This window comes from Papaver somniferum, chromosome 8 (assembly GCF_003573695.1).
Source record: "Papaver somniferum cultivar HN1 chromosome 8, ASM357369v1, whole genome shotgun sequence".
NCBI lineage: Eukaryota > Viridiplantae > Streptophyta > Magnoliopsida > Ranunculales > Papaveraceae > Papaver > Papaver somniferum.
Window position 1 is genome coordinate 8033924 of NC_039365.1, and position 12773 is coordinate 8046696.

The following is a 12773-nucleotide window of genomic DNA, read 5'->3' on the forward strand; positions in this document are numbered from 1 at the left end:
CAACAAACACCACTAATAAGGTGGCAGCAGGTAAGGCCGGGAAGCATCACAAGGCGAGACCGAAACGTAGACAAAATATCGGTATTACACCATCAGGGTTAATATCGTAAATTACAAAATTGAATTTATAATTTTTTAACCATAGTTAAAAGAGAAAAAGGCTAACCTACGGTCCTTTAACTCAACCAAAGGCCTGTGTTTATATCTCCCAACCCCGGTTTATCAGCGATCTCCCCAAATCTGAAAAAAAAAGAAATATACAAAAAAAAAAGAAAAGAAATCTAGGGTTTGACTAAAACCCACCCGCCATCCCCGTCCACACCATTGGGGGGTTAATTATTCCTTCAAATTTCCAGATCAAACCAGAAAAAAATCCAATCTTTTTTGATCTGTATTCTGGGTTTTTACAGAGAAAATAAATTTCAGATTTTCACACACAGAAAAAAAATTAAATTTATTCTTTTGGATTTTGAGATCTAAACAGCGAAAATGTGGGAAAGAGAAAGTGGAATTTAGAGAGAGAGAGAGTGAGTGAAGTGGAAAAAAGGAGGAGAAGAGAGCGCGTCTTTTTCGAAGCGGGGAATTTGAAAAATTTATTTTGGTTGGGTGTAATATTTATTCAGTTTTTTTTGTTTTGATTTTAATTTATTTTTAGGGGTTTTTATAATTTTGGATGCATGCAATCTGGTGGGTCACAACAAGGAGGGGTAGGTGGTGGTGGTGTTAGTAGTGGTGGGCATGGAGGTGGAGGAGGAGGAAGGAATTCATCACTGCCACCACCTGGTGGTGGTGGTGCTAATAATAGGTCATCTTCATCTACTTCAGCTGCATCTCCATCTTCTTCTTCTTCAGCTGTTTCAGCCCCACATCAACAGCAACAAGGTGCTGGGGGGTTTGATTCTTCACAACAGCATCAGCAGCAGCAACATCACCAGCAGCAACAGCAGTTGTTTAGACAGGTTAGTCTGAATTTTGTGTTTTTTTTTCTGGGTTTATTGTCAATTTTAGGTTAGATGATGAAATTTGTGATTTTTTAGGGTTGATGTGAAAATCTGGCTTTTTTTGCCCAATTTGATGGAACTGAGCTGATTAGCTCTTGTTACTATGATTTTAGTAGTTAGTTACTATGGAATGTCAGTTTTGTTCTTTGTCTGTGGCTTGTCTTTATGCAAAAGTGGATGTTTTTTGTCTTTCTAGTGATGGAAGTTTGAAGGTAGTTAAAGATCTCATTAATTGATGTAATATGTTAGAGAATGTGGAAAGCGTATAGCGAGTTGGGACAGGTCGCACTATTTGTAGAATTTAATTTTTCACATTTATATTTCAATTAATATGAAGAGGGTGGAAAAGCATTGTAAATCCAATTTGCTTGCCTGGCGACTTGCAGATGTTTTGTTTTAGTATTAGTAGTTTGTCGATCCAGGTTTCTTTCGAGCACTTGTATGTGATTGTGGGTAGTATTTGCTTTTTATGAATGAATTCTGTGGTTTATATTATGCAGTCTTTACAGCAGCAACAACTTAGGAAGTCTGAAGGTGATGAATCCTTTTTAGCATATCAGGGACGTAATCTTCACGGAGTTATGGGAGGAAGCAATACTCCATCATCTTCTGGTTCTATGCATTCGCCTCAACAGTTGTCTCAGCATCAGGTCGCTGCTCACATGCGGGAGGATAGTCAGAATAAGGTTCAGGGTGTAGAGCAACAACAACATCAACAAACGCCAAATGCAGTTCAACAGGCTTATATGCAGTATGCTTTCCAAGCTGGTCAGCAAAAGCCGAGTCTTGGTAATTTGCTGCAAGCGCAACAAGCACAGGCTCAAGCGCAGGCACACGCACAGGCTCAAGCGCAGGCACAAGCACAAGCTCAACAGCAACAACAGAAACAACTACAACAACAACAACAACAGCAACAGAAACAACAAGGTAAAATGGGGATGTTGGGTCCTTCAATGGGTAAGGAGCAGGATGTACGTGCATACAATCAAAGAATGCAGGAGCTGGCGTCTCTCCATGCAGCTAACCAATCACAAGGTTCTGTGTTAAGGAAGCCAGGTGAACCTTTTATGCACGGTGAAAAGCAGATAGAACACAGTCAGCAGACAGGGTCTGAACAAAGAAATGTCTCGAAGCCTCCATCGCAGGCGGCAGGGATTGGGCAGTCGATACCATCAAACATGATGAGGCCTATTCAGGCTCCACAAGCTCAGACAAGCATCCAAAACATTGCGGGTAACGAGTATGCCATGGCCCAATTGAAAGCAATGCACGCTTGGGCTTTGGAAAGCAACATTGATTTATCACGACCTGAAAATGCCAGTTTGATCCCTCAACTCCTTCCAATTTGGCAAGCTACTATGGCTGCATCTCAGAAGTCTAATGAGGGTGTCAAAGCAGCACAAACATCGAGGCCGGGGTTAAATCAGCACAATATGGCTTCTCCAACAGTTGGCAGTGACGGTTCAGCACAAACATCAAGGATGCCATTAAAGCAGCATAATTTGCCTTCTCCAACTGTTGGTAGTGACAGTTCTGCGCATGGAAATTCATCAAGTGACGTGTCTGGCCAGTCAGGCTCTGCGAAAGCACAATCATTAGTTCCTGGTTCCTTTGGGACTACCTCATCTCCTGCAGTGGGTAATCCTAATAACATTCAGATGCAGCATGCTGTTCAAAGTCGGGAGAATCAGGCCTCTAAACAGCCTATCTTGAATGGGATGCCTCCCATGTATCCACCACAGTCTTCTGCGAATACAAGCCAGGGTGTCGATTACTCTGCACAAGCGAAGAGTTCACCTGCTTCCTTGGAAAGTTCTCAAGCTCAGCACTTTAGGCAGTTGCAGCAGCTGAACCGATCCTCACCACAACCGGCTGTCTCATCTAATGCAGGAGGTTCTACCTCCTGTGGACCCCTTACTCAAGCATTGCAACCGCGACTAGGATTTACCAAACAGCAACTCCATGTCCTTAAAGCACAAATATTGGCCTTCAGGCGGCTAAAGGTATGAAACTCCGTGTTCCTCTCCGTAAGATGCCTTACTTTGAAGACAACTTATTTCTGTATGAAAACGTACACAGGATACTGATAGTTTAGTTGTTTTCTCTGCAGCGCGGTGAAGGCAGTCTTCCTCAAGAAGTTCTTCAGTCTATTGCCCCACCACCCCTTGAATCACAACTACAGGTTCATGTTCCTCCAGGAACAGTTAACCAGGACAGGTCTGCCGGGAGAAATGTTGAAGAATCTCCGGGACGGTTGGAATCTAAGGTAACGGCACCACCAATTCCACTTTCCAACAGAGGAAGTCAGAGCCTACTGAAAGATGAGTCCGTTACAGGACAAGAGAAGGCAGCAACATCCACTGTTCAAATTCAAGGAGTGACAGGTGGGATGAAGGAGCCTATGCAGATTGGGTCCGTTGCCAAAGAAGGGCAGGGCACCATGTTCCCAGTTAAGTCTGAGCAGGAAGTTGAACGAGGTAGTCAGATTATTCCCCCTGTCAAGGGTGATTTAGCCGCGGACAGAGGTATAGCAATTTCACCACCTGTTGCTGTGTCAGATGCAATGCAAGTTGAGAAACCAAATCAAGCAGGCCCCATCTCGCAGTCAAAAGATGCTAGTGTCACGAGAAAGTATCCCGGACCTCTATTTGACTTCCCCTTTTTCACAAGGAAACATGACTCTGGTAGTTCACCAATGATGGGAAACAATGGGAATAACTTAACTCTGGCATATGATGTGAAGGATCTGTTGATGGAAGAGGGCATGGAAGTGCTTAGCAAAAAAAGGGCAGAGAATCTTAGAAAAATTAGTGGGTTACTGGCCGTGAATTTGGATAGGAAAAGGATCAGTCCTGATCTTGTCGTGCGGTTACAAATTGAGGAAAAGAAGCTGCGGCTACTAGATATTCAGACACGTGTGAGAGATGAAGTTGATCAGCAGCAGCAGGAGATAATGGCTATGCCTGACAGGCCTTACCGTAAGTTTGTTCGGTTGTGTGAACGCCAGCGAATGGAGCTTGCCAGACAAGTCCAGGTCTCTCAAAAGATGATTAGAGAGAGACAATTGAAGTCCATTTTCCAGTGGCGTAAAAAGCTCCTTGAGGCTCATTGGGCCATTCGTGATGCACGCTCTGCACGCAACAGGGGAGTTGCCAAATACCATGAGAGGATGATGAGAGAGTTCTCAAAAAATAAGGATGACGATCGGACCAAAAGAATGGAGGCATTGAAGAATAATGATGTTGACAGGTATCGTGAAATGTTGCTGGAGCAACAGACCAGCATCACAGGTGATGCTGCTGAGAGATATTCTGTTCTGTCGTCATTTCTTTCCCAGACGGAAGAATATCTTCATAAGTTGGGAGGGAAGATAACAGCTGCCAAAAATCATCAGGAGGTGGAGGATGCTGCAATTGCTGCTGCAACAGCTGCACGATCTCAGGCAAGAGCATTTCTGATTCTTAACTTATGATGTGGTTCTTTCTATTCATAATATATCGCAGATATTAGTTCTCCTCTGTGTATCATTATCATATCTAACTTTTGATTTTCGATTTATGGGGGCAACAGGGTCTCTCAGAAGAAGAAGTTAAAGCTGCAGCAGCTTGTGCTGGGGAAGAAGTGCTGATAAGGAAGCGATTCTCTGAAATGAATGCGCGGAAGGAAAGTTCATCCGTTAATAAGTAAGTTCATTATGATGCTCTAAAAATTTAGTTCAGGAATTTGCTATCTTCTTGCTATAACATGCATTAGTTTTCGTGACACCACCTCCACCAGACAGGCTTCCTAGAACAACCATGTCTCAATTGAAAACTTATACTTACATGACGTCATCTATTGATGCTATAGAATGGGTCCTGGAATGGACTCTTCCGACTGCACCTGCCATGTGCATTTGATAAATTTGCTTGTGTTACCAATTGATTTATCACGAGTTTTTAGTTTTGGATTTCTATGACAAATGTGTTTGGTTGACCTAGTTGTCTCGTTATCTAGATCTGAATGACTGCTTGAACAAATATAAGTTATCTGATTTGTTTGATTTATTCCATGCTCAGTAAGCATGTTGTGCGTCTTATTACTGGAGACTGCGTGTTTGCTGCTAGTTGTGCTTTGCAATTTTGCTTTTTTTACCATCCAAAGCAAGGGTCAATCCTAAGTTATGTATTATTATTATTTTTTTAAATGTTTTAACTATTCTCATTTATGTTCCAGATATTACAATCTTGCGCACGCTGTAAATGAGAAGGTTATGAGGCAACCATCAATGTTACGTGCTGGGACATTAAGAGATTATCAGCTTGTAAGTTGTGCATTATCTCATAGTTATTTTCGATCCTCTGTAGCATCAATCATTCTTTAATGTAATACAACTTTGCTATGTAATATGTTGCAGGTTGGGTTGCAGTGGATGCTTTCTTTGTACAACAATAAATTGAACGGAATATTGGCTGATGAAATGGGTTTGGGGAAGACTGTGCAGGTGCTTCATTTTACTTGGATACCTCTCTTCTGATATTTATGCTTACAGATTTCTAGTCGCGTTGTCATTTTCATTCAGCTCATGTATTGCATGCAGCACATATCGTGACTTTTATTCCATCTTTTTGGGAGTTTTTATTTATCTACTAAAATAATTGCTAGAGATATGAAATTTTGATGGCTTATCTGCACAAACAGGTAATGGCACTGATTGCTTATCTGATGGAGTTCAAAGGAAATTATGGACCGCATCTAATTATTGTTCCAAATGCTGTTTTGGTTAATTGGAAGGTCAGTTTTTGTTTCTCATGCTTCTGGCGTATGCTATCTGGTACTCGCAAGTTTTGTAATTTCGTCTTCCTAATTTCTTTCTAACGCTTACATTTTTCAGAGTGAGTTGCATACTTGGTTGCCATCTGTTTCCTGCATTTACTATGTTGGTGGAAAGGATCAAAGAGCAAAGTTATTTTCACAAGTGAGATGTTTGAATCATTTTATCTGTTGAATTTGATAGTATTTTTCTTTTTCACCCTTTCTTATGTTTGTACTTGTTTTTGTAGGAGGTGTGCGCGCTGAAATTTAACGTGCTTGTTACAACGTATGAATTCATCATGTATGATCGAACGAAGCTTTCGAAAGTTGATTGGAAATATATCATAATCGATGAAGCACAACGAATGAAGGACAGGGAATCAGTTCTAGCACGTGATCTTGATAGATATCGTTGCCAGAGACGTCTACTTCTTACAGGGACCCCATTACAGGTTTGTCTTTTAACCTCACCATGGTATCTCGTTTTGCTTATTATTTATAATAAATCTAATTTTCTTGGTACTCGAAGATTTATGCTTACCGAACTGCCTTTTTTAACTCCCAAAACGAGGAGGTAGTCCTATGTGAAGTCATTGAAGTTTATTTGCTGCATTTCTTGCTGTTTGTATACACTTGTTGTTGTTAGTTCATCTTTCGCAGGAGTCAGGCATAAGTGTGGTCTGGCCAGGATCAAGCAATCATTATTAAGTTTCTGGTTGTACTCAATACTAGTTAGCTGCTGAAATTTCGTAGAAACAAACTGGTTACTAGTATGGACGGACCAAAGTAGTTGGTTACTTAATTTTGCGACTCTGTGCAGTTCTGTTCTTAGGCGGCCTTTCTTATATTTTACATTATCTTTATTAAATTTCTCCACTCATCTGCACTCTCCTAGACATCCCTACTGACCTGTCACAGTGTCCTGATATTGATTGATGTTGCTCTTTGCAGCATTGAGACACAAAATATTGTGTTTTCTGTTGATTGTTATTTTTTTACGGGCCACACTGCCATGTATCGGAATATCTGCTTTTTATAGAATTTACATAGGTATCAACATCCTTGGTGGATCCTCAACTTTTGTGTACTGTAATATGGTGATTAGGAAGCACAAGTTTGTGTGCTGTGACCTTGCACTATAAGGAGTAGACAGAACCATTTTGTTTCAATATTATACTCAATTATGTCCAAAAAAATGTCAAGTTGTTAGTTTCTTAGAATAGATTCCATTCTGCCCAACTCTAAACTTGGAGGCATTGGCTTCTGCAGAATGATCTGAAAGAGCTGTGGTCGTTACTAAATTTACTGCTTCCTGAGGTGTTCGATAACCGCAAAGTGTTTCATGATTGGTTCTCAAAACCCTTTCAAAAGGATGCTCCTGCACATGATGCTGAAGATGATTGGCTTGAAACTGAGAAAAAAGTGATCATTATCCATAGACTGCATCAAATTTTAGAGCCTTTTATGCTCAGGCGCCGTGTTGAAGATGTGGAAGGGTCACTGCCACAGAAGGTATATCTTTTCTTTCTTTCCTCGTTTTAAATTAGTTTCATGTCCTTGTATATGCAAACTAATGGAATTAATGAATTTAAATCTTGTTGTAGGTCTCCATTGTTTTGAGATGTAAAATGTCTGCTATTCAAGGTGCTATATATGACTGGGTTAAGGCTACTGGTACTATTAGGGTTGACCCAGAAGATGAGTTGAGGAGGGTACAGAGAAATCCAAATTACACAGCTAAGACATATAAAACTCTTCAAAATCGATGCATGGAACTCCGTAAAACTTGCAACCATCCTTTGCTCAACTACCCTTATTTTAATGACTACTCTAAGGATTTCCTTGTGAGATCTTGTGGCAAACTTTGGATCCTAGACAGGATTCTAATGAAACTTCAGAGAACAGGACATCGTGTATTGCTCTTTAGCACTATGACTAAGCTTCTGGATTTACTGGAAGAGTATTTGCAATGGAGGCGCCTTATTTATAGAAGAATTGACGGGACTACTAGTTTAGAAGACCGTGAATCCGCTATTGTAGAATTTAACCGCCCTGATACTGATTGCTTCATCTTTTTGCTGAGTATCCGTGCTGCTGGAAGAGGTTTGAATCTCCAGACTGCAGATACTGTTGTTATCTATGATCCCGATCCAAACCCTAAAAATGAAGAACAAGCAGTTGCTAGGGCTCACCGTATTGGACAGAAAAGAGAGGTTAAAGTCATCTATATGGAAGCAGTGGTTGATAAAGTAGCAAGCCATCAGAAAGAAGATGAAATGAGAAGTGGTGGTAATGTTGATGATTCGGAAGATGATCTTGCCGGTAAAGATCGATATATTGGATCCATTGAGAGCCTTATACGCAATAATATTCAACAGTATAAGATCGACATGGCAGATGAAGTTATTAATGCTGGGCGCTTTGATCAGAGGACAACTCATGAAGAGCGGCGCATGACATTGGAGACATTATTGCACGATGAGGAGAGGTGTCAAGAAACTGTGCACAATGTTCCATCGTTGCAGGAGGTGAACCGAATGATTGCCCGTAGTGAAGAAGAAGTTGAGCTTTTCGACCAGATGGATGAGGAAATGGATTGGGCTGAGGATATGACAAGATACGATCAGGTACCTGATTGGCTCCGTGCTTCTTCTAGGGAAGTTAATGCTGCTGTTGCTAGTTTATCTAAGAAACCGTCAAAGAGTGTAAGCAATGCTGTCGTGGAACCAAGTGAAGTGGGTGCAGATGGAACACCTCTTAAAACCGAGAGGAGGAGGGGGCGGCCAAAGGGTTCAGGAAATAGCCGAACTCCAATATACACAGAATTAGATGATGATGCAGAGTTTTCTGAAGCAAGTTCAGAAGATAGGAATGACTATTCTTTGCCTGAAGAGCCTGAAGAAGAGGTGGAAATAGAGGAGGAATGTGAGGACGAAGAAGGAAGTCCTGCTATTTTTGCACCACCAACTAACGAATCAGTGGAGGAGGGCCCTGGTGATGGTGGATACGAATTACACCGAGCAGTACAGGGAATTAGAGGCAGCCATTTATTTGAGGAAGCTGGTTCTTCCGGGTCTTCTTCTGGGAGTCGGAGATTGGTGCCAATAGCGTCTCCATCAACGTCTGCTCAGAAGTTTGGATCATTATCAGCATTGGAATCTAGGCCAGGATCAAAAAAACTGGTATGAGTTGTGTGTGTGATTGTGGATTGTTGCCTGTGTGTTTTTGTTTTTGCTGTTATTTTTCTTTTTTCCCATACAGTAGTGTTAAGTTATGCTACTTTCTGATTTACTATTTTGCGAGTGTTTCAGGCTGATGACTTGGAAGAAGGAGAGATTGCTATTTCTGGCGACTCCCAGATGGACCTTCAGCAGTCAGGGAGTTGGATTCATGACCGTGAAGATGGTGACGAAGAACAAGTTTTGCAACCAAAATTGAAAAAGAAACGTACAATGCGTACTCGCCCAAGACCCACTTTGGATAGGCTTGAAGATAGAACTGGCAGCGAAAAATCCTCTCTCCTTAGAGGGAGCTCATCTCAGTTGGCATATCAGGCAGACTATGATTATGATATGCAGTCAAAGACTGATCCTGATCTAGAGACCGTCGGCATGCCTGCTACCAGGAATGATCCTGGCAATTCGGTTGTAAAACACAAGCGGAACATGCCACTGAGGAGGGGTGGAAATTCTTCAAAATCTCATGTTCCGCAGAAGCCAGTCAGATCAAATAGCACACATGCGCCTGTGGAGAACAACATGGATCACTCTAGAGAATCTTGGGATGGTAGAGCACTGAGCTCGAGTGGATCCATGTTTGGGGTCACCAAGATGTCTGAAATTGTTCAGCGGAAGGTACATGCCCTCAGTTTAGCTTAGTTTTCTTCTGATACGTTCTGTGTTCAAATTTTAAAGAGAAGTACTTTCTTCTTTGCAGTGCAAGAATGTGGTGAACAAGCTCCAGAAAAGGATTGACAAGGATGGTCCACAAATTATACCTTTATTAACTGATTTTTGGAAGAGGAACGAGAACTCTGGTTACATGAGTGGCACGGGTGGGGGTACTATCTTGGATCTACGGATGGTAGATTACCGGGTGGAGAGATTAGAGTATAATGGAGTAATGGATTTCGTCTCGGATGTGCAATCCATGCTGAAAAATGTGGCTCAGTACTTTGGCTTCTCGTACGAGGTATCTTTCCTGTTCTACTTCACATATGTGAAGCAGTAAGAAATTATCTCTGCCTATGTGCTCTCAGTTTTACGTACCATATTTCTTGTGTGCTCCTGATGATGCATGCTAATTCAAATTTTCAGGTAAGATCTGAAGCAAAGAAAGTGCAAGATCTATTCTTCGATATAATGAAGATTGCATTTCCAGAAGCAGATCTGAGAGAGGCCAGGAACGCAGTTATGTTTTCTGCTGCTGCTGTGGCCCCTAAACATGGTCCGATTGGCCAAAGCAAGCGACATAAGCTTATCAATGAAGTGGAAACTGAGTTAATTCCTCCGCCAAAGCTACATTCACGCATGCCAGCATCTGTTGACGAAGAGGTGAGGGTCCGTGGTCCTATGTCAAAGTTCCAAAAGGAATCAAGGCTTGCAAGTAGCAGCAGTATACGGGAGCTGAATCAACCTGTCGAGGCACCGTCATTTACTCATCCAGGAGAGTTGGTCATCTGCAAGAAAAAAAGGAATGACAGGGACAAGTCAGTGATGAAGCCAAGGACCGCTGGTCCTGTATCTCCTCCGAGTGTGGGTCGAAATGTCAGAGGCGGTCTGGGTCCCCGTTCTATTCCAATCGAGAGAGATGGCAAGTTTAATCAACAGTCTACCCAGCAAAACAGGTGGGCACACCAACCGGGTACTCAGCAGCCTGATGGCGGTGGTAGTGGTAGTGGTAGTGGAGGGAATTTGGGTTGGGCAAAGCCTGTAAAGAGAATGAGAACAGATACTGGTAAAAGAAGGCCGAGCCATTTATAGACTTGATAACTTTGAAGAGTGTAGATATAGTGAAAAAAAAAAGAAAAAAGAGGGAAATTGTTGGTAATTGATTTTTAGGTGCAAGTTTATGGGGTCTTCTGTAAAATCAGTCTTCATTACTGTCAATATATTTGTAACACCTCAGATTCTTGTCTCTCTGCATCTCATATTGTAGTCTAAATTGGTCAAAGCAGAGAAGAAACCATAGTCCTTAGTCTCCAAGAAGGTTTTAGTTAACTTATTGCCAGTTCCAGTTAGCTGCATTTTGTTTGCAGCCATGATTTATGTTGTTCTTTGCAACTCCATATAGCCTATGCTAGAACAGCACTGCAGATGCCTGCGTTGATCTCGATCACAGCCAATTTCGACTTGAATTCGTGTAGTATTGAAGTTTGGTTTCTTAGCACATGAAAATCTTGAACTTGGGTCCTCCACCTCCAGCATTAGGTTTGAACCCTGAATGAGAAAAGACTCGACAGAATTGCTCATTTTTCTTGCTGTTTGTGTATTGATGGAGTCATCATCAAAGATTTTAATCCTTTATAATAATCACCTTCTGCTGAAATAAGTTAAATTCTGTTATGCACTTTTTCCTAGTAATAATTTATATAATCTAATTAGTGAGATTGGATTAAATATTTGTATTAAGAGATAAACCCATGATTTAGACACTAATAATAAAATCAAAGTAACATGGTTCTATAGATTTCACATGCAGTAGCTAGTCCAACCAAAATCTTGTAATCTATATGTATAGAAATGAAATGATCCATTACCTATGTGTATAATCTATATCTTAAACCCTGGAAAAGGTGAGCACCACCTCTGTCCTGTAATGTAGTTATAGGATGGGATTAACCCTAATTAATATTTGTTTAACACCTTCGACTCCTTTCTGTGTGAAAACACTAGGAAATTTCTACTGGCTCTTCATTATCAACAATAGCCGTACCATTGTGTAATAATCTTTCCACCACCGCAACCGCCGCATGCAGGCAGCGACTTCTCTAGCTCTGGCAGTGCCCCGAAAACCATGAAAAAGTTTTAGGTGCAAAGTTGTTGTGGCTAGTTGCTCTTAAACAATTGAATAACCGTTAGGACATCAGCATCACCTTTTGTCAAGGATGGATAGAAACTGACTGACTAGTGACTACTACTCCGTACTATACTACTTTTATGTGACAGGGTTCGCCTGTTTATGTCTAGAGAGAAGGAAACAAATTAAAGCGGCCAACACGTTGATCGGACTTATACACATAGTGGGGGAACTCTGGGACCAGGGAATGATGGGCAAACAGTAAACTATCTCCACTACGCTCTACCAACATTCATTTGTACCCAATTTTTGACGGGTGATTCCAAACAAACCGGGAAAACTGACCACACCGAAACCGCAAATCATATTTTGTCTCACAATTTTTTTTGGTGTGGTCTCGGTGAGCCCCGCGGAGAACAACAGGGATCCCATTTTTAGGTTTTGTTGTGTCTAGCGGTTTTGGAGTGGTCTGTTTTCTTGGTTGGTTTAGAATTTTTGATTTTTGAGCAAGCACCGTTTCGTTTTTTTGTTCATTTTTTTGTACCCAATGAGTTCGCAAACAAGACTTACAGACCTGAACCTGCATCCACAGTTCGCATACTAAGTACGCATACTGTGTTATGTCCAGACATTGGTAATAGTTCGAAAACTCTCATTTAATCATTGAAACATCTTTATAAGACAACAATGGTAATCTTACACATACCACTTGCTTCAAGTAATTTTCAAGTGATTAATCGATCAATACGAAACTTCCCAAGTTAACATCAAATGATTGTCTCACATAAATCATGTAAAATGTTCAAGGTAATTTTCACATGATCATCTTGATTCAGTATTTAGTTTCCAACAAATGAATTGTCTACAACTAAACTATTCAAGTAGATGATGAAGTTTAGCTAAAGCTAAAAAGCTTCCAACACATATTTTGAGAAATATATAAACGAGATAAACTCGGAT

The 12773-nt window shown here is 41.1% G+C and overlaps 1 protein-coding gene across 1 annotated transcript; it reads left to right on the forward strand.

The window, feature by feature from the left end:
• Positions 1-230: 230 nt before the first annotated feature.
• LOC113304296 (ATP-dependent helicase BRM-like) lies at positions 231-11345 on the forward strand. The gene is made up of 14 exons (XM_026553370.1): positions 231-959; positions 1502-3004; positions 3112-4443; positions 4572-4684; positions 5217-5304; positions 5398-5484; positions 5682-5774; positions 5875-5958; positions 6044-6247; positions 7065-7307; positions 7400-8977; positions 9107-9649; positions 9732-9986; positions 10112-11345. Exons 1-14 carry the CDS (start codon positions 678-680, stop codon positions 10775-10777), a joined length of 7071 nt encoding a protein of 2356 aa, XP_026409155.1. The 5' UTR covers positions 231-677; the 3' UTR covers positions 10778-11345.
• The last annotated feature ends 1428 nt before the right edge of the window (positions 11346-12773 follow it).

Bases quoted from the DNA above. Each gene is read 5' to 3' on its own strand.
- LOC113304296 (XM_026553370.1), top strand. From the start codon at position 678: ATGCAATCTGGTGGGTCACAACAAGGAGGGGTAGGTGGTGGTGGTGTT. The intron at 5,485-5,681 runs GTGCTTCATTTT...CTGCACAAACAG, and splicing joins GTTTGGGGAAGACTGTGCAG to GTAATGGCACTGATTGCTTA. The intron at 9,987-10,111 runs GTATCTTTCCTG...TCAAATTTTCAG, and splicing joins ACTTTGGCTTCTCGTACGAG to GTAAGATCTGAAGCAAAGAA.